Genomic DNA, 21,105 nt, shown 5'->3' on the forward strand with positions numbered 1-21,105 from the left:
GACTAACCCTCTCTAGGCCGGACCCACCCGATGCGTCTTGAAGGGTGTGGCATGTCGGGCAGGGCTTCGAGGAATGTGTTTGGCATTGGATGAGCCTTGGAGCGCATGCCACCAAATCGGATTGGGCCGAGTCTCATTTAATATCATTATATCAGGATGCCATTGGGAGATACTATAACGCGTCACATTGGTAGTTTCAGTATCTCCACGAACAGCTGACTGGCCTGCACATTGAACACTTCTCTCTCGTCTATTACTGACTATTAATTGGTTTGCCTAGTTCCCCTAGTTAATACATAGGGCTCCCTAGTAGATTTATGTATAATATGAGCCCTTTAAAGAGCCTGATCTATTATTCACAGAAGTCCACACCCCCTTTTCTAGAGCCCCTTGCACGATAAGGAGAAAGAATCTTCTGAGATGGCAGATGGGAAATGTAATGAGGATATGATTTTAAAAAATTAATACCACACGAAATGCGTACCTGCATACACAAAGCCATTGACCAAGTCATGAGTAAGAAAGAAATAACTGGGGCTCTAATAACAAGTAGTGGTCTACTTCGGAGGGAGAATCCGTTACTGGGGGTAAAGGAGGTAAGAAAAGAAGGAGGTGGAAACACATTGAGGAAGGGTCCATGCCTTTAAAGAGGATGGCAGTTTGAAGCACCTCAAAAAGGGATGGGAGGTCCAAGTACCTCAAAACGGAATGGTGTCCTATTCGGCATGAAGGTGAGAAGTGTCTGATGCGGCACAATGGAATTGGGTGACCCTAGTGCCACACAAATCTAGGACACTCAAGAAATTGAGTTTGTGGAAGATGAGCTCCAGGGTGATGACGAGGAGCTGTTAGAGGATTATGTACTTAATCTCGATCAAGGGGATATAAACGGGGTTGACCTCTTCACTGAGAATGCAACTAATTCTACTTAAGGATGTAGTCAAGAACCCTCTAGGAGAGATGTTCTTGCCAAACTATATTAAGCATACCAGAAGTGCCGAGTGGTGGAACCCTGAACATGTGAGCAGTTTCATTAAGAGGTAGATCAGGAATTTACTCGAAAAGGAAGAGAGGAATGTCGTCAAAGATGAATATTCAAGGCCTTTCATTCATGACAAAGAGTGCCTTACACTCAACTTGAACCCAGAGTGAATTACCTTTATCTTCAAGATGGGCAAAGATATTAGGATCGGAGAGGTTCTTCAAACTATGTCAAGATGTCCTCTTCGAAGTGGTCATCCCCTGGCAAGGATAATTGACATGTGCAAAGATCTGGATCTACTGAGAGTCTGGAGCCAGCATGCTATGGTTCTCCTTGGGAACGCAAATGCAGGACTAAATGCTGAGACACGCATAGCAGCCCTGATGAAAATCAACCCCAAGCTGGGGATCTAGCAGAGAAAGAAGCTTCAGAAAATCCTACGGGCCTACTCTTCTGCAAGGAAATGGTCAAGTTCCTGGGCAAATAAGTCGCAACTTTCAGTACCCAGGACAAAGTACAGCACAATATGCATAGGGTCTTTAGTGCAGGTGTTTTTGGCCAGGCCGACAGAAGGGGGCTTCCTACCAGCCAGGGATTCTTACGGTACAAGTTATGTAACTAAGGACAGAAAGGTTATGGCAGAGGCTATCAAACCGGTGAGACCCGACCTATCGACAAAGAGGAAGTTATCAATGTGCGAGAGGACATAAACCTCGAGGTGAAAGTCCCTCTGTATACTAGGGTGAATACAATTTCTCCTTCTTCTCACAGAAGAGTAGGGGTCCGCCTCAAACATTTTTCCATGTGTGGGAAACCATGACTCAGGATTCATGGGTTTTAAGAACCGTCCAGGGTTTCAGAATAGATGTCATGGAATAGCCCCTCTCAAGATACCCATCCAAGGGAGTTGAGCTGGAATGCAAATTAACAGAAAGTAGTAGACAAGGAGGTATATTCTATATTGGTGAAAGGGGGTATTGCAGAACTAACTATAGAGAGCAGAGTGTTATTAAATACTCTTCTTGGTAGGGAAGAAAGACAAGGGGTGAAGACCGGTTATAAATCTAAGGGACATAAACCGATTTCTGGTGTACACACAATTAAAGGTTGAAGAGATCCATCTATTAAGAGACATGTTGCTGAAGAACGATTGGTTGGTGAAGTTGGATCTGAAAGCCTACTTTACAATCCCCCTGGCTTGGGAGTGTCAACCTTACCTTCTATTCATCTGTCGGGGGTCAATTTTACCAATTCTCCTCACTCCCTTTTGGCCTTTCTTCAGCACCATGGTGCTTTACAAAGGTAATGAGAGCTGTAGCTTCCGGCCTGAGACAAAGAGGCATCCGCATGATCACTTATTTGGACGATATTCTGATCATGTCCCAAAGTCAATCTCAAGTTTTGAGGGACTTGGACAGGGTCATGTCCCTTCTGGAAAGTTTGGGTTTCATAGTGAACAAGGAAAAATCAATTCTTGGCCTTTTGCACTTTCAGAAGTTTTTAGGGTTCACATGTGTTAATGTGGTTCGCCTCCCTTAAAGAAGATAACCAAGATTCGGAAAGAAATTAGATATGTTCTTTAACTCTGAGGGAGCTGTCAAGACTTTTAGGTCTACTGTCCTCTTCCATTAAAGCAATTGTTCCTGGCTCCTTACAGTATCAAGCTTTACAAAGGATAAATGCAAGGGCCTTTCAGGAAGGATTGTGGTATGGGGACAAGATATCTCTAAATCAGAAAGCGAAGATGGAACTGGGGTGGTGGTTGGGGAATTTAGATGCCTGAAATGGCCAGGCAATCTTTGGATGTTAACCTGATTTAATTCTAGAGTCGGATGCAAGTCTAACTGGTTGCGGGTGCACGCTTGTGTACACAAGAAACTGGACGATTGTGCTCAACCACAGAGGTTGTATCACAAACTATTTGGAACTGGCAGCATGTCTTTATGCTCTCATGAGTTTCTGACATGGTTTACAAGGCAGAGCAGTTTTATTGAAAACGGACACTGTTTTTGCTGTGGCCTATAGAAATTGCTTAGAAGGAACAAGATCCTTAGACCGATCAGATTTAGCCAAGAAACTTTAGGTATTTTGCTTAGAACACAAAATCAGCTTGAGGGCAGAGTATTTTCCTGGGAAGACGCATGTAACTGCTGACTAGAATTCAAGGTTTTTAAGGGATTACAGCAATTGGAAGCTGAGCAAGGAATGTTTCAAAAAACCATCTCAGGTTTAGGGTCCTTTGGAGATAAATCTCTTTGCAAGCAGACTGACATTTCAACTAAAGAAGTGTTACAGTTGGATACCAGACACGGGAGCTCTAGCTGTAAATACATTCTTACAGAGTTGGAAGGGGTTCTATGCTTACGCGTTCCCACCCTTCGCAATGATTCAGAGGGTCCTTCGGAAAGTGAGACAGGAGAGATGCTCACTTATTCGGATAACTCAGTTTTGGGCTGAACAGGCATGGTTTTCATGGAGCTCGATTGTGAAAGTTCTTTTTTTCTTCCTACCACAGAGGGTCTGCTAAAAGACTTAGATGAAGAGGAAAATCCTCTGGTGCACACAGGAAGTAAGGAAAGTAGCAGGGGATCTACAGAGAGATCAGACCTTTCGGTAAGAGCCGAGGAGCTGCTTGAGGAATCTTGGGCTCCAGGAACCGGGTACAGTTATAAGGGAATTTGAGAGACCTGGGTACGTAGGTACATAGAAAGGAAGTTGGAGTCTATGAAGGCTCCTATAGTTGAGGTGGTTAACTTCCCAGGGAAACAGTTCGATATGGGCCGCCTAGACATGAATTTTTGTGGGATGTCAATTTGGTTCAGAGACGGTTTTTCTTATGGCCAGGTAATCGATATTTAGATCTGAAGAGACTTTCTATGAAACTGGCTTCCTGACTCAGTCTAATCTCCTGTTGTAGAGTTTCAGACATTAAGGCTTTGGAGGTTTTGATATTACTAAAAGAACGAAAACTATGTCCCATACCATTACCATCTTTTATCCAAGATTTGACTCGTGCAGGAAATTGTGTGTAGTGGATTGCATGAAGGAATAGGATTCCCGAATGAGTGAGTTTGGTACCAAATAACTATAGATTTATTTTGGTAAACCCTTTAAAGCGGTTACCACAACTACTATTGCAAGGTGGGTGAAATTTACAATGCAGCAGGCTGGTGTCAATTTACAGAAATTTCACCCTCATTCTATGAGAGGTGCTAGGACTAGTCAAGCCTTTTGGAAAGATGGAAGACTGGAGGACATCATGAGAGCTGCTGATTGGTTTACAATGTTTAGCAAACATGGAAGTATTTGGCCAATCAAGCACATATCCGATGTGGTCTTAGAGGGCTACCAACACGCATGATGGTAGCCTTCGGTCTTGTAATGAAATAGCGATTCTCCAAATTAAATTCCAAGACACAGAGGCTAACATTATCCTGCTCTCTTGTCCCAGTGTGGGGGGATAAATTTCTTAAAGCATAAAGAAATTATTTTTTTAAAAATGTGATAACGAGTTATTTAGAAGGAATTTAGTAACCGACTAATTTAATTACTGAAGTGGATGTTTTCTTCATGCTTTCATTAATCGAACCTTTAACAATTCTTTTTCCTTTCAGTTAACATCCAGTATTTCAGTTCTTTTAAGGAGTTTTGCAGTGACTAACTTCTTACTATTTGTTCATCCATGATAGAGGAAGCAAGTTTTGCATTTCACAGAGAAGGATAGTTCTATGCATGAACTTCTTATATGCTGTGAATGTTCTATTCTAGATTGTTTTTTTTGATGATGTAATGATCTTTCAAGTGCTGTGAAGAGTGGCATTGGCCTCCGTGTCTTAAATGAAATGGAGATTCTCTTGGGATTTAATTTGGAGAATCACTATTCTCATTTGCGTAAACCTTTGGAAAGTATATATAAAAATGCATATGCAGAAATGGCAAAATATACTTCAATTTTAGAAAATTTGTTGCTGGCAGCAAATATATTGATAGGTATTCAAAAACAAAGAAATATGAATACACATAATATGCTGCATATGGTATATGATACCGTATGGATTAAATAGGATTGAAGAAGGTGTCAATGTGGTACCTGGAGACCCGTTTCACACTTAGTTGAGCTGCTCCAAGGTCACGACTATATGTAAAAAGATACTTGGTGACATTATTTAGTTGGTAAAGGGTTATTTCTCACATGGACCGATCTTAATGGAACCAACATTCAAAACATAAGGCAGTAATGTGCTATGATTTTGGTCAGCAGATTTTACAATTAACATCTGAGTAGGTTCCAATAGTGCAGCAGGTCATATCATACTACTCTTTCCCAATATCTGTTGGCTTCACTGTATAACACGGCAGACATGCAAGACATTTTCAAGAACAAAAGTTGACTGTGTAAGATACAGCAGCATACGGACTACTATTGTCCCCAGTGGTGAAAATTATATGGCTAACGCTGTTCGGCATTCGGTTGAAAGCCTTGAACCTTCTGGACATTTGGAATTCGATTACAAAAGCTTGTGCAATCTTTTAACAAATCAGTTTAAGACGAGTTGTTAGTACTAAAGTAGTCTGCACTCCTTTAGACCCCTGTTCTTTCTTCTCCTATATGTGTTTTATGGTTTGCAATGTTTTTTCAGTAAGACGTAAACACAATCATGACTGTATGTGGAAGAATACAAGGTCAATTGTCAGCTGCTATGCTTATTTTTAACTTCCCGTCGCAGATTACAAAGGGTAGAGAGAATGGATGTGGATGCAAGAAACGGACAAAGAAAGAGTGAAAGAAAGGCAGCAGTTTAATAAATTAAATTTGCTCAGCTTGGGTTATTTCTCCCACTTGCATTATGTTGGTATTATTCACACAAAGTGCACTAAACATTTAATAAATTGAGCAAAACTAACTAGAAAAGGCATCTCATCTACAAATTCAATAGGAACTAAATCCATAAGTCCATGCATTTAGAAGAAAGCACTTTTTGAAAGTGTTCTTCTACAAATCTAACTGGTTCAAGCTAGCAACACAAGAAGACCAATAAACAGGCTCCTTCATCCATAAAACTGGAATGAAGGCCAACACTAAGATGTTACCACACTGCCATCACTTACCTGAAGGAGTTCAACAGATTCCTTATGAGCCTTTTCCAAAGTGTTCATCTTTGTCCTCAGATTAGATTCCTGGTATTGGAAGTCTGCCTTTAACTCAGTCAGCTGTGAGCAAACAAAATTCCTCTGATAAGCCCAATAAACATCTCAAAATAACGTAATTACTTCTGTGAGCACTGTGACATTTTACATCACTTTTTCTACAAGCACATATCAGTTCTTCTTCGTCACTGCTTTTTATGTAGATATAACCACTGCAGTACTTAAAAGGCTGTCTAATATGAAAGATCCAGTGAGATATTGTTAATCAAGTGTGATAATTGTGGATTCAGTTCTGACCCGTCCCTTTCAGAGACGAACTGTTCTCATGAAGTGGTGTGGTGGACTCAGAAAAAGGATTCTGTCTCTTCCTAGGCAGAAACAAAGGAGCCTTCCCTCTTCAATCACATAGTATTGGCCCTGGCTCTCATAAATAGGTCACTGAATTCTCCAGGTGCCCTATTAGTCCAATGTTTCATTATATTTCAGGGTACACCAGCTGATTGTTTTTTTTTTAGCTAGTTAAGTGAGGAAATCCATTAAGAACATATTCTCAGCTGCAATGGATTAAAAATTGCATTTTTCTGCCTTATTCAATCTGAAATACATTTGCTGAATAAGTAAAAAGGCTGAAGCCTTGGTCCTCGGAAATTTTACACCTACCTTTTCAGAACACCAGTAAAAGAAAGAGTGCCTAACCTACATACGAGTTTTGTATGAGCTTAATTAGTAGTCAAAGACTGGAGTAGAAAGAAATGTATGCCCGCTGGAACCCACAAGCAATACAGCACTCAACCTGCTTAGAAGCAGTACACTTAACAATTGGGATTTGGTAGGAAGTTGTAGTTGCATAGCATCTGTATAATGGGAACCTAGGCAAAAGACAGAATAATGTTGTACAGGGTCAACAATAATGATATGGTCAATGCGCATTTCTTTCCATTTACCAGTTTACTGAAATCAAAATTCCAGCTAAGTCAGGATTAATTCTTTGAGCATGCAATATAAACAATAAAATGAATCCACATATACCTTTTTATCCTTTTCCAAAATGGTCAGATCTCTTTGTTGCAGAAGGCGCTTCAAGGATAGCACTTCCTCCTTCAACTGACTTATAAGAACAAAGTTGTCGGTTCCACTAGTATCCGTTGACTGATTCATTGAGCTACTAATGAGAAAAATAGATTTCAGGGACCAATGCCAAATGGACACAAGAGACATTCACATTTCTACTTGTCAAGAATTCAAATCTCCTCTTGACATACTAAGGTTACATTTAAGAGACTCTGCCAATAAAAATAAAAAAGGAGACTGAATGAGTGCCAACAAGATGTGCCTCAACGTGAAGGGTTTAGTGTGAAAGAACAGGTTGAAAAGGTGTCAGTCAAAGATGGTAATAAAACTGACAAATCCTTTTTTACACAGAAAAGGTTCCAAGTAGAAGGCCAGATTTCACTTGGTTTTGGGAACTAGCTTCACTGACCTCAAAATCGAGACCAGTGACCAGTTTAACTTATTTAAATACACAGCTTTGTCAGAACAGAAACTCACGGATTCATATAGTTTGCAACTTTTGCCAGTTCCTAAACCTATCCTGCATATTTTGTCTGCTGGGAAGTCATACACATCTTATAGGGACCTGAAAGTTACTCCTCACTGTAGCAAGTGAAAAAAACTTTGTGAGGGTGTGAAAGGCTGAATGTTTTGAAAAAGTGCTGACACAAACGTTCAGGAATAAGAAGTGAGGGGTGGTGGACAAAACTCAAACCCTAGATTTCAGGGTTCCAAGGCTCCCACCAACTATGGGCTGCAGACAAAGTTTATTTGCTTTTCCAAAGTAGTCTGCAAGCCCCATATTCACCAGTTCCACAAAAAGGCAGTTTTGGCACAGATGACACCTGCTTTCCTGCCAACATTCCAACAATAGCAAAACCCCAGAGGAGACCAAATAGGCCAGGAACCAAGCTTTGGATAATGCAGCGATTAATACTCGAGGACTAAATTCCCATAAGCTAATGTCAAACACACCCGTCACTCCATCCATAGAACACTGTTCCAGAACTACTGCAGTATCTATATTCTTAACATAGTGTGCTTTGTAATTTTTTATTTCCCCAACAGCTTGGGATAATCTGTACTTTAAAGGTAACTGAATACTTCACAGTAGTAAGGGTTCAGCAATTTAAGACACTTGGCAACAAGTGCAGAATGACCATGGATGTGGCTAATGAAGGTTTCCGAGGTTTCAGGGACTGGAAAGTCAACAACACAGATAGACAGCGGACTATCTCCACGTTATCCCATAGTTTCAGTGAGAGTATTAGGCCGTGAACTTCAGCAGGAGCAACTATTTAACTGCAAGCATTGGTTTGATCTCTGAAGAAAAACACGCTGGTAGAAACTTGTTCTGGGGAAGCGTTTTTCAAACCACAATTTCCTTTAAATTATAAAAAATTCATGACATTCAAAAGTTGACAAACCCAAATGGCTGAAAGATTTTCATTGCAAAACAATCCTCTGAAGCTGTATTCTGGTATCACACATATTCAGTTTGTCATTTACAGTGAGGGCAGGGGAAGATGATAATGGAAACTTGTACCCTACCTACCGGCTTCACTATCTCCAACTTACTTAGAGTATACTGAAAGATCCTTCCCCGCCCTTCTTTTCCTCTCTCCTCCTCAAATCATACCTCTGCCTAGTACTCAGTACCCCGAGTTTTACTTTCCCCATAATAAAAACTACAAATATCCTAGTACCTTTTTTACCTTTATGGTTATTAGTTTTGCTTTTAATGCTGAGCAGTATTCTACTAATGCCATTAGCCAGTCCCTCAGGTCTTTGACCACCCACTCAACTTGCTATTAGGTCACTGACATAGCAAATACTTCTATGGCCCTTTTTATTTTAACCATTGCCAAACAATGCTTCGCCCAATTTATATTTTTTAAACTCATCACACACTGACAATTATAAACTATTAAAAAAAAGTTAGTAAAAAAAAAAAAAAAATTACTTTCAAACTAGAGATTATGTGCAGAGTGCAAGTTGATGTAAACCCTTCTCGTGTTGTCAATTTGTTTTCCATCAAATTAAACTTTTCAACTGAGCATAGCAGAATCATCATTTGTGATAGATGAGAAAAACCGCTCACCACTTACACTCTTGTTCACCCTCAAAGATAAAATAATCACAAATGGAGCAGGTGTTCAGGGTTTAAGGCAAGGGACATTGACATCACATTTGGGGCGGGTAGACCAGTTCCTGGATATCATGAAAAGCAGGACAACATTTATTCTGGTGACTGGCAGCATTCGAAGCATATCTAGTAACCCAGTCCATTGTAACCTTTCAACACTGGGATGGAAACCAAGCAAATAAATGTGTGGTACAAATAATGTATATTGCAAGCAAAATCCATGAGTGTGGTTGTCTCTTCCCCTTGGGTGGAGAAAATGGACTGGAGCTACATTTGTATACGTCAGGTTGTCACTAATCTCTTCAGCTGGGAGAACCTACCATCAAAATGGAGTAATGGTCTTCATATCCATGGCATGGCAAGTGGCCGGCTGGATCTTTGTTAAGGGGACAGAGAGTCCCCAGAGGGTGAATTGAGGCGTGACTTCCGGCAGTAGCGGGTTACCACCAGTGAATCCTCTAACTTTTGACGTCTCATAGGATCACTGGTTGGTTTCAATATATATATATTTTTATATCATGAAAATAAGTCTGTTTTTTATTTGAGCACTTTGAGCAGCAACACTGATATGAAGGTCCTGAAGAAAGTTGCAACACCTCTGTTGAGGGTTATAGGCTGAAACAGGTCAACCGCTTTCCGATACTAAATGCAGGTGTAAGTACTCATGCAGAGCCCTGTTTTTAACTCCTGGCCCAGGGATACTCCAATAAAGATATTTGCAAGGCCTGTAGCTAGTTTTAATTATCACTTTCACTTGCTCTGCTGCCCTCAAACACAGAATTCACCAATTGGGAATTTAGCATATCTCTTCTTGAAAAACATCCCTGAGCTCCTCCATCTTAGTGAGAGGGTTGTAGCCCGTACAATGACTAGGCATCACGGTAGGAGGAGGTTCTCAATGATGAAGCATGCCACCTTGGTGAGGGAATCTGTCCTTAGGGTCACTCCACCATGGTTACTTTCCCTGCCACGACAGCAACATTGATAGACCCAAGGTTTCTTTTTGTGGTTCATATGTTGAGTAGAGGAGTAAACCCTTGCAGGTCTTTACATCTCCTCTGGCACTCCTGTGTGTTATAGTAATGGTCTTCAAACCTTGGAAGGCAGAGCTCCCCTACCTTGAGCAAAATGTTAATCAGTAAGGCTCCCCTCAACATCGGAAGTGTGAAGGAGATACAGGGCAGGTAAAATAATCAAATGCTGTCAAGTGCAGATTACACTGAGGACAGGTGAAGCTTACTGAAGTGAGTAGAATGGGAACTGTACTGGGCAGGGGGAGGACAAAGGAGGCTTTCCTCTTATCTTACCTTCCATGCATTGGTCTATTCTCTTTCAACCATCTTTCTCCTGTTAGTGCTTCCATGGCTTCTCTCCTGTCACAGCTACCCCTAGCATTAAAACACTAATTTCCCTGCTTATGTCTCCCATAATTGCCCCCTCCTATCACGATCTACTTCTCCCATCACTGCCAACCCATTCTTGTCGGTGTGCCTTCTCATCAGTGTTCCATCATTGTCTACTCTTCTCCACTCTAAGCCCAGCTCTCTCAGCAGTGCACTACCATTTTCTCAGCGCTTACATACATTCCTTAGCGGTGAAAATCATACCTACTCTTCTGTGGCTCCAATCACTCCCCACCTCCATGTTCTTGCTCCTCTCTTCTACCAATGCCTCATTTTTATTACTGCCAACTTCTTCAGTCATTAACAACTTTCCTAATTCATCTCCTAATATCACTACCCTTGTTTGCAGCACCGAGAGGTGGTGGGGCAGAAAAGGCCTAACATATCATTAACTCAACGTCAGCACCGACAGCCCATCATAAAGCCCATGTGGCATTATGCTTTCCCAGTGCCTCTAACTCCCTAAACCACAGATTCATGAGTTGCAGACTATACACTTTCTTGAAACTTATAAGAGCTGCAAACGTTATCCCCTCCTGCTACCTCAACTCAATCCTTACCACTGAAATCTGCTCTGGTAGCAAACCCCTTTCCAGTACAAGCACAATTGCCTATGAAAAGAAGCCAGAAACAAGTTTAACACATACAACGACAATAAAACAGCTGCTAATCTTTGCCTGGTCTTTCCATTGGCATGAATATGCTGCCTATCTCCCCCTTAAACACGAAGCAATTGTGCTTAATAGTTACAGCCAACTTGCCCAGTGTAAAACAGAAAATTTAAATACAGAAAACGGTTTCCTATTCTTACACCCATGCTGCCTCTGGCTTGCAACATGGTGGTTTCTTAGCTCATTTTGCATGATTTGCTCAAAATGCAAGTGGGAAAACCTCTCTCAGCAGGCTCACATATAAAATGTTACTTTCAGGAAGATGTCATTTTTCACATATTACAGTTAACTTCCAAACCTCCCTCGCCCGGTCCCCCGCCAAAAAATGGCAATTTAGTTATAAGAAGTGCTTAGTACGCCTGGGCTGCCAATGATCAAAATAAGCTATTCAGCGCCCACCTGGGTTTTCAACTGTAATGTACAGCAGTTTTAAACAGGATAGAATTCCCTCTTTTTTAAAAGAGTTAGGAATAGGGTATATTCCTCAATAAACAGCAGGATATTGTGGCAAAAAAGTTAGGGGTGGAACACTGCAAAAAGTTAAAGTAATAATGGATATCAATGTAGAAGAACACATTTTTAAAGAATGCAAAAACAGCAGTCTTTTTACAGTATGTTCTCCAAAGAAACAAAACTCCACAACTGACATTAGTTAAGAAAAAAGGACAAATAGTTACCTATCTCCATTTGATGGCTTGGTTTCCAATTTCGGTTTTTTCTTTGGAGTTTCATTTTGAACAGTAGTTGATATGTGGCTACAAGAAGAAAGAAAACTAGTTTACTTGTAATAAGAGACTATTTTATTCTAAGTAAAAATAATGATTTAACATCTCACCAACTAAAAGCAAAAGTATCAATTAAGGACGGGAGCACTTTCACAGCACAAAAAAAAAAGAAAATTGGCAGTTCAGGTGCATGTGCAAAATGCAAACTGCAGTAATATCCTTCAAAAAATAAAATGTGGTTTTCCTTGAAACTCTTCCTTTATGTGTCAAAATAAATGTTAAAAAGAGATGGGAAGGTGGCAGAGTCAGTTGGTAAAAATGGGGGATTAGGACTATAACTAGTTGCTACCACTTAGCTTCTGTCTTAAATCTAGGTCGCTTTCCCACCACTCCAGGAAAGGCTACAAAGCAACCAAAAAGCCAGCCAGGTTGAGAGTGTGAATGAGCCAAACCCTGTTTGACACTCCTGGCTTCTGTGAAATGTGTGGGGGTGTTTAGTGATCGAGATAAACCTGTTTGAAGGCACAATATAGTCTTGAAGACCACATCTCTCACACAGTCTGGATCCTTGCCCATCCAGAATGATAACAGGTTGGACTCCACAGAGTGCAAGGAATCAGACACTGCTTACAGCCAACTACTGGAAAGGAGAAGCATGGATAACACTTCTTTAAACGGCTCCTACTTGTGATGGGGAAAGGAATCAGTCTTCAGTCTGTCCATCAAAATATCCTGACCATTAGCACGAGACCAGTAGTAGTTCCTTTTGATTAAAATACAACATCCACATTTTACTGCCAGCTTGCACAGCAGAAGTGAAGGAACACATATATGCTTGCTTATGTGCAACATTACAGTGCTACTGTATAACATGAATGCTTGAGAATCAAATTCTAAACATACAGTAGAACAGAAGTTTCCATTGAAAAGCCTGCCTACCCTGCGGTTCCTTAAGGAGGCAGCCATGTCTTGGGAATCAAGAGTAATTTCTCCATAGAACCTTTTTTAAACCCTTTATGCAAAGTATCCACGCCTGTGTAGAGGACTTACATTTATTGTTCATATCATGCTAAGCACAGTTCATCGTATTATATGCTTTCCTTCAAATTCTTTGTGCCTTGAAGTCTTTCATCGTGCTGGATCCCAATGGCTAGTATTCAAGTTGGAAACAATTTGCAGCGTGCTAAAACATCAAATGAAGCTTCATGGGACTGGATGAACCAGGCTTAAACTGCAGAGGGGCAATAACTGGGGAACATCCAGGCTTAGCTGCGTCTGAAACAGTATATAAATGTTTTGCTAGTGAAAGTAGTAGGGTAAGCTCTTAAACGATGGGTAAGCAAAAAGGAACAACCTACGGCACAACTATTTTTGAGTGTTATCACGATCAGCAGGAACTTGGAGGAAAAGCGCTGCGATTTTTGCATCACACAGAGGTAAGCAATGATTTGCCAGAAGCAATATTTTCGGAACAATTAGGAAAGAACGAGAAAGAACAAGGAAAATATGATGACAGAGAGGGTGCTTTGATTTGGGAGGGGGGAGGGAAGAGTTCCTGGAATCAAGGACAGCACACGTTGGTGTCGCCAAAGATCTGTACGTACACCCAGTGACTTTAAGAAACCCTGAAACTGCACCAATTACTAACCACGTAATACAGATCTTTCTCCATTTCTCTTTAAACCATGAGGTAATATAGTTTGTGCAATAAATTGGATGCAGCAATATTTTAGCTTGCTGGGTCTACTGGTAAAACCCAGCTATTTCACAGCCTGGGACAGTGCTGCACTTTTTTTCACTGGAGCAACTCCAGGTACATCACAACTTGATCTCGACCAAGGTTAGTATGGGGTACTATTTAACAGGCTGGAGCCTGAATTTTGTGACTTCTACTGACTGGAATTACTCAAAAGTAAAGGTCGCAAATATATGCAGACTCAATGTATTTTCCCTTCTTCAATTTGAAATTGTGCATGGGAAATATAGTTTCCAAGGCGATTAGGGGAGCATGATTACTATTATAGTACAATAAAATAAAAAAAATAATAAAAAAAAGGAGGGCTGTCCACAGAGGCTTTAAAAATTTATTTTGTTCTGGAGGTAGACATTTTTAGGAGTAGTGAATATGGTGCAAAGTTAAATATGCACGTCAGTGTTAGGCTGCAATATACATTAAAACAATTCTTTTTATTCACCTTTAACTTTAGGCTCTATTAGACATATCTATAGGAAATTTACACTTTGTAGACTTTAATGTAGATCCTTCAATTAGCACAATGTTGAAGGGCGGGGGTCATAGTGTTGTTCGCTACAGATACTCCAGACATGGGTCAGACTGTGTCCCCAAAATCAGCAGTGCAGGCTGATTTGGGTAGCTCAGGCCAAGGCCAGCCCAGCGCTAGTAGCAAGGCCAGGCATCAGCCTGAGTGACCATGACCAAACCCCATATATAAATGCCTTGAGTTGTACAGAGCAATGTACAGTGTAGCATAAAAAATATTAAGTGAAAAAGTAGGATTTGTTGTTAAAGACTCAATGGCATCCCTGGTAAAACCACATAGCAACTGATCAAACAAGTTACTTACCTACGCTAATGCCGTAACTAGTGGTTCAGTTGCATTGCCCTGGACGTCCTTGGTGATGTAATTGAACAAGTCACTTTCTTCTGGCTACTTCTAACCACAGACTCTTCCCCTTAGAATATTCCACAGGCACCAGACAGGAGCTCCTGTGTGCTGCTAGGTGGAGCCATTGCATTTGCATTAGCTCCATACCATCCTGGAAGTGAGAGAGGAGCCACACACACACAAGTGGTACCCATCTGCGTGGATGTAAATGTTTATTTTTCCCTTTAGCACCCTCAGATGCGGAGTGTGAACAATTGCGGATACCAATGTGCTGAATAATTAGAGTGTTACCAAAGGTGAGTAAATTGTTCTTCTGATTGATACTTCTAACCACAGAGTCCTGATGTTGGAATAGATATTAAAGCAGTAGCTCCCCAGAGGAGGGTCTGAGGAGTGAACAAAAAGTCCAGCAGGACCGAGCAAGCTATTGCCCCTCCCATCGGACATGGCTTTCAAGGAAGTTGTGATGCCTACGTTGCTGCACTGCAGTGGTCAAGGACAGATATGATGTCATAAGCCACAGTGGTAACAGCCTTAGTAGAATGGACTCCCAGAACTTCCAGGGGCTGCTTCATCCTGTGTGCAGCAGGTCTTAATGCATAAGGTTATTCACCTCAACTGGATAACCTTCTCCACAGCCTTTCCTATCTTTAACACAGAAATAATTGAACAGCTCATCTACATGGTGTTTCTTGGTACGATCAAAGTAAAAGCTTATGACACTTTTGGGGTCCAGCCATTGGAGCCTCTCCTCATCATTCGAGTTGCGAGACAGAGCAAAGAACTTTGGTAGAGTGATGGATTGCACAGTCTGAAAGGGAGTCATGACTTCACTAAGAAGCCGTGAGAGTCTCAGCACCAACTTGTCTGGAAAAAAGATGGTGTATGGCGATTCCACTGAAAGTGCCTGGAGTTCACTCCCACAGTGAGCAGACATAATAATTATCAAGATAAGGACGACAATCTTCAAAGTCAGGAGGTGCAGCAAGCAACTGTGCTTCTGCTCAAAGGGTTTACGCATGAGGGAGATCAAGACCAAGGTAACGTTCCATTGTGGCTTCATCAACTGTTTGAGTAGGAACATGTGTGTCAAACCTTCAATAAATCTCAGCACAACAGCTAATTTAACAAGCATGGAAAATGCAATAGGTCTCGCTTTAGATTAAGAGAAAGGATTTTTTTGTGTAAATGGTGTGTTCATATATGCATTTATATGTGCTTATATATATATATATATATATATATATATATATATATATATATTCGTCTGGGAGAAAGCAGCAATTTAAAACCCTACGCGTTTCAGCAGATTGCCTTGTTCACAGGTGAGTAGGATTGCTAGCAGTATTGGCATCATTATATCACGTGGCTCAGCGTTTTCCTGCATATACCAGCATGCACCTTCATTGTTCTTGCAATTCTGCACGACAGTCCAGAATCTCCAAAGGGAGGCAGATACTTCCCTCAGAGTTCTCGTCTGGATTTATTACAGGGGGCATGACCCGCTCGCCTTCATTCCAAAGAAATGGATTTGCCGTGAATACTGTGGTTTTGAAAGGTGAGAAAGGGTGATGAGGGAAGTATCTGCCTCCCTTTGGAGATTCTGGACTGTCGTGCAAGATAGGCCAATGAGGAGCAGCAACATGGATTGTGAATGTGCTAGAAATTCTATATGCAAAGCATGTGGCTTTTCGTGCGCTAAAAATAATAACATGAAGAAATGCACTTTGAAAATGAACTTGTGCAAGGTGCAGTGACACTATTGAGTTTTATTTAAATGCGCACCTTATCACAGAATTGCAAGAACAATGAAGGTGCATGCTGGTATATGCAGGAAAACGCTGAGCCACGTGATATAATGATGCCAATACTGCTAGCAATCCTACTCACCTGTGAACAAGGCAATCTGCTGAAACGCGTAGGGTTTTAAATTGCTGCTTTCTCCCAGACGAATAAATGCATTGATGGAATCCAGCATCGGGCTTCTGTGTCTCTCTGATATGTGCACGTCGTGCTTCAACGGGTCTCTCCATTCCCGTCAACAGAGACTGCCCTGCAGGGTTGGGGGCCCCCTTCATGGAGTTCTCGTCTGGATTTATTACAGGGGGCATGACCCGCTCGCCTTCATTCCAAAGAAATGGATTTGCCGTGAATACTGTGGTTTTGAAAGGTGAGAAAGGGTGATGAGGGAAGTATCTGCCTCCCTTTGGAGATTCTGGACTGTCGTGCAAGATAGGCCAATGAGGAGCAGCAACATGGATTGTGAATGTGCTAGAAATTCTATATGCAAAGCATGTGGCTTTTCGTGCGCTAAAAATAATAACATATAGAAATGCACTTTGAAAATGAACTTGTGCAAGGTGCAGTGACACTTTTGAGTTTTATTTAAATGCGCACCTTATCACAGAATTGCAAGAACAATGAAGGTGCATGCTGGTATATGCAGGAAAACGCTGAGCCACGTGATATAATGATGCCAATACTGCTAGCAATCCTACTCACCTGTGAACAAGGCAATCTGCTGAAACGCGTAGGGTTTTAAATTGCTACTTTCTCCCAGACGAATAAATGCATTGATGGAATCCAGCATCGGGCTTCTGTGTCTCTCTGATATGTGCACGTCGTGCTTCAACGGGTCTCTCCATTCCAGTCAACAGAGGCTGCCCTGCAGGGTTGGGGGCCCCCTTCATGGAGTTATCGTCTGGAGATATATATATATATATATATATATATATATATATACACACACACACACACACAGATGTATATAGTTTCTAATAGAAGTATTGATATATATATGGATATAAAAATCTATACATATTTTGTATTTATACATATAAATATATGCATGTATAACTGCATACATATATATGGATATATTGGTATAGATTATATATATATATATATATATGCACATAAGTACGTATACATTTTTTTATAAATATGCATTCAGTTATATATATATGTGAACTGAGATATATATATGTTTTTTATAGCTTGTAATGTAAGGTTTTATTAACTACTGGTGGTCGCCAGTAGGTAGTTATAGTTAGGACCTAGTTACCATAGGAAAATGGCAACATTCTATTCGCAATAACTATGTAAAATGGTCCAATACATTAGGACTGAGTTTGTGCTATATACAATTGTCTACAAGTCAAATGGCATTGGAAAACCCTGAAATGCTACAAAGTTAAAATCTCGTCTTTACCCTATTATTAAAACTTTACCATCATGGTACACATGTAAGTCTGTAAATAAAATGCAATAAATACAGCTAGGTTTGATGAACAAAATGTAGACAGAAAGTCTGCTATAGTGTGATGTTTCAGTGACAAATCCAGCACTTGAGAAAGAAAGTAGGAGAGGTTAATTAAAAGCTACGTAGACAACTGGGCTAAGTCCTGTGTATATGTCCTCTCAGGGGAGGCTCCTATCCTCCCGCGGGGTTGCCCTATCCAGGTTGCTCAACAGTATTTACAATTTAAGTATCTGGGTATTTTCATTACCCTGGACTCTGCGGCCCGATACACTCAGAACCTACTCCCCCCCCCTCCAACGTTTGAAGGCGGATGTGGCGCATTGGAGGCGCTTGCCGCTCTCGCCGCTCGGCCGGGCGGCGCTGTTTAAGATGATGTCGTTGCCACGGTTTTTATATGCCTTACAAAACACGATGGATTTCGTTCCGGCTAGTTACTTTCGAGAGGTGGAGGGTCTGCAACGCCAACTGTTTTGGGATGGGAGGCCGCGGATCGCCCTCGCGAACGGACGCTCCCGTGGTACGATGGGGGGGGGTCGCCCTCCCTGACATCAAACGTTATTACTGGGCCTCCCAGCTGGCTGCGATAAACCATGGGCTTTATGGGCCCGCCCTTAATCCGGCCTTTGTAATGGACAAATTGTTGTTGCCGGGTGGCGACTACAATCGTGCGCTCTACTCTAGATCGCTCGACGCTTGCTTGACGGGTCCGACGCGGGTCGCGGTACGAGTCTGGCATGCGGCAAACTCGCCGATGGGGTGGAAGGATCGGTTGACCCGGGCGACGCCATTCTATGCCTCTGAGCGACTGGGTTGTTTGTGGACGACGAAAGGCTTCGAGAAATGGGACACGATTGGCATCAGTAGGGTTGGCGATCTTTGGACGAAGAGGGGATTTAAAACGTTTGATGTGCTGAAAGCGGAATATCAGTTGCATGATAGGGAGTACTTCCGGTATGTACAAGTTCGTCACGCGTTGTGTTCCGTATTCCCGGAGGTTGCGTCCATCCCGGAGTGCTCCCCTTTGGAGGATAGGGTGCTAGACGGACATGTACCGGATGGCACTATTTCATTGATCTATAAAAAACTCATCAACGATCGATCGGGACTGCTGACCGCCCTACGTGAGGCATGGGTCTCTGATGGACTGGAGCTGGACGACGAGGATTGGGTATCTGTGGTGGCCTCCCCGAAAGAGGTGGCCATACCGGCCCGCCTTCGTTTCGTCCAGCTCAAAATACTCCACAGAGTCTACGTTACGGGACCGGGCCTGATGCGTATGGGATATGCGGTGGATGGGATGTGTAAGCGTGGGTGTGGCTTGTTAGGGACCCTCTTCCACATTTTGTGGGAATGTCCGGAGGTGGCTCGATTCTGGCGCGGCGTGCATGCGGTCACGCATGTTGCCCTGTTTCCCGAGGCCAGGAGGTGTTTATTGAATGTGTGGGAGCCGACTGATTATACGGTGACGCAAACGTGGTGGGTGACATTGGGATATATGGTGGCCAAGCGTGACATAGCACAATTGTGGGGCTCCCAGAGGTCACCCACGATTTCGGTATGGAAGGAAAACATGGATTGGTGCATGTTCCGAGAAAAGGTGGTGTATGTGGCGAGAGGCAAGCCTGGGAAATGGGTAAAGGTGTGGGGCCCCTGGAACTCCTATCGCGGCGGGATTTGTACCCCACCACTGATGCCCGACTTGGCGGCGGCCCTGACTCCCTAGTCTGCGCGTTGCCTTTATTCTGTTATTGTGACCACTTTGTCTCTGCCCCTGCCCCTCTCTCCCTCCTATTCTCGTATGTTGGTAGGACCCTCCCGAGGGGAGCACATAATGTTGCCTAGACTTTTGCCGCCTTGTGGGTTTGTTTTTTCTTTTTCGTTCAAAATGAAACCGCCAATTGCGATGATTGGGCAATGTAGCCGCAAGTGCTATCTTTGATCGGTGGGACTCTTACTGCTTGCCTCTTGTATTTATACATGTGTTTTATGGTCTCACTGTTTAGTAGCGGCCGGCCTTAAGGTTGTAGGCCCATACTTGTATATTTATTGAACTGTGTAATAAAGGTTTCCAAAAAAAAAAAAAGCTACGTAGACAGGCGAGACAGATTGTAATCTATTTGGAGGCTGCATCTGTGGGATGCTAAACTTGTGCTGGCACGTGGGAAGGGGAAAAAAAGCATTGACAACTACCGGGCTGTGTGTGTGCCCGGGAAGTAGCCGGAGCTGCCATACAGGACGGGTGGGAGGTGGAATCCCATTTAGCCTAATGGCATTGCACGCTTGACCAGCAGCAAAGTGCTAGGATATATTTGTGCAGCGCGTGAACAAATTAAAAAAAAAAAAAACACCTACAAGCAGCAATGCATATGTAACACAGGTAAAATAACACCTACAAGCAACTAGGACTATTAGCTTTATCAACGGTTGCCCCAGCACAAATATTTAGAAAAAACAAAGGCTTTGCTATACAAATAGTAAATATGGTTTACTTCTTATGGGCAACGTTGTAGCGTAAGGCAAAAGTTGCCGACTTTGGAGTTTACAGGAAAGAAGTTCGAATCATAGCGCAAGTTCACAAAGAAACATAAACGTCGCGTTTCTGTAATCAAACTTGTGTCTATGTAAAACGGTGCAATATGTGAGGGCAAAGTTAGCGCTATATACAATTGCCCACAAAAAATATAAAAATTAAAACCCAGAACTGCTGCAAAGGTAAAATCTACTTTTCCACCTTAGGGTGACGGCAAAAACGAAGAACCTGACCGGCACCCGTCGCAGCACTAGCTTGAACCCGGCCCATTTAAAGCGCAAAGTAAAGTGTAGCGCTCATAATGTGTAAACATGTACAAGATAAATGAATGCCACTTTGGAGACTTACCCATTCCACAGCAAAAACAGGTTACTTACCTGCAGAGGCGCAACTACAACCTATATTTGTGTGTGTGTGTGGGGGGGGGGGGGGGGGGGGTGGGAGTAAATAAATAAGTAAAAAAATTAGGGGGTGAGGGGGGCTGAATCTCCCAAGAATATACAAAGTGGAGATGCAGGGACTGGAAAAAATAGTAAAGAGACAACAAACAATTGTTAGCAA

General features: G+C 42.1%; 1 protein-coding gene across 4 annotated transcripts in view; it reads right to left on the reverse strand.

The window, feature by feature from the left end:
- The window catches only part of FAM76B (family with sequence similarity 76 member B), a 135,345-nt gene that overhangs the window by 76,221 nt on the left and 38,019 nt on the right, over nt 1–21,105 (reverse strand). For 2 of the 4 annotated variants that reach the window (XR_014967663.1, XM_085621416.1), the window contains exons 7-9: nt 12,078–12,155; nt 7,160–7,295; nt 6,092–6,193 (exon numbers count right to left, since the gene is read on the reverse strand). Coding sequence is in view for 3 of the 4 variants with exons in the window: in XM_085621416.1 (XP_085477542.1) it covers nt 6,092–6,193; nt 7,160–7,295; nt 12,078–12,155 (316 nt within the window). In the remaining variant the exon portion in view is untranslated. The remainder of the gene's footprint in view (nt 1–6,091; nt 6,194–7,159; nt 7,296–12,077; nt 12,156–21,105) is intronic. The other 2 variants (XM_085621418.1, XM_085621417.1) reach the window with 1 other exon arrangement.

Source organism: Triturus cristatus, chromosome 8, assembly GCF_964204655.1.
Source record: "Triturus cristatus chromosome 8, aTriCri1.1, whole genome shotgun sequence".
Taxonomy (NCBI): domain Eukaryota; kingdom Metazoa; phylum Chordata; class Amphibia; order Caudata; family Salamandridae; genus Triturus; species Triturus cristatus.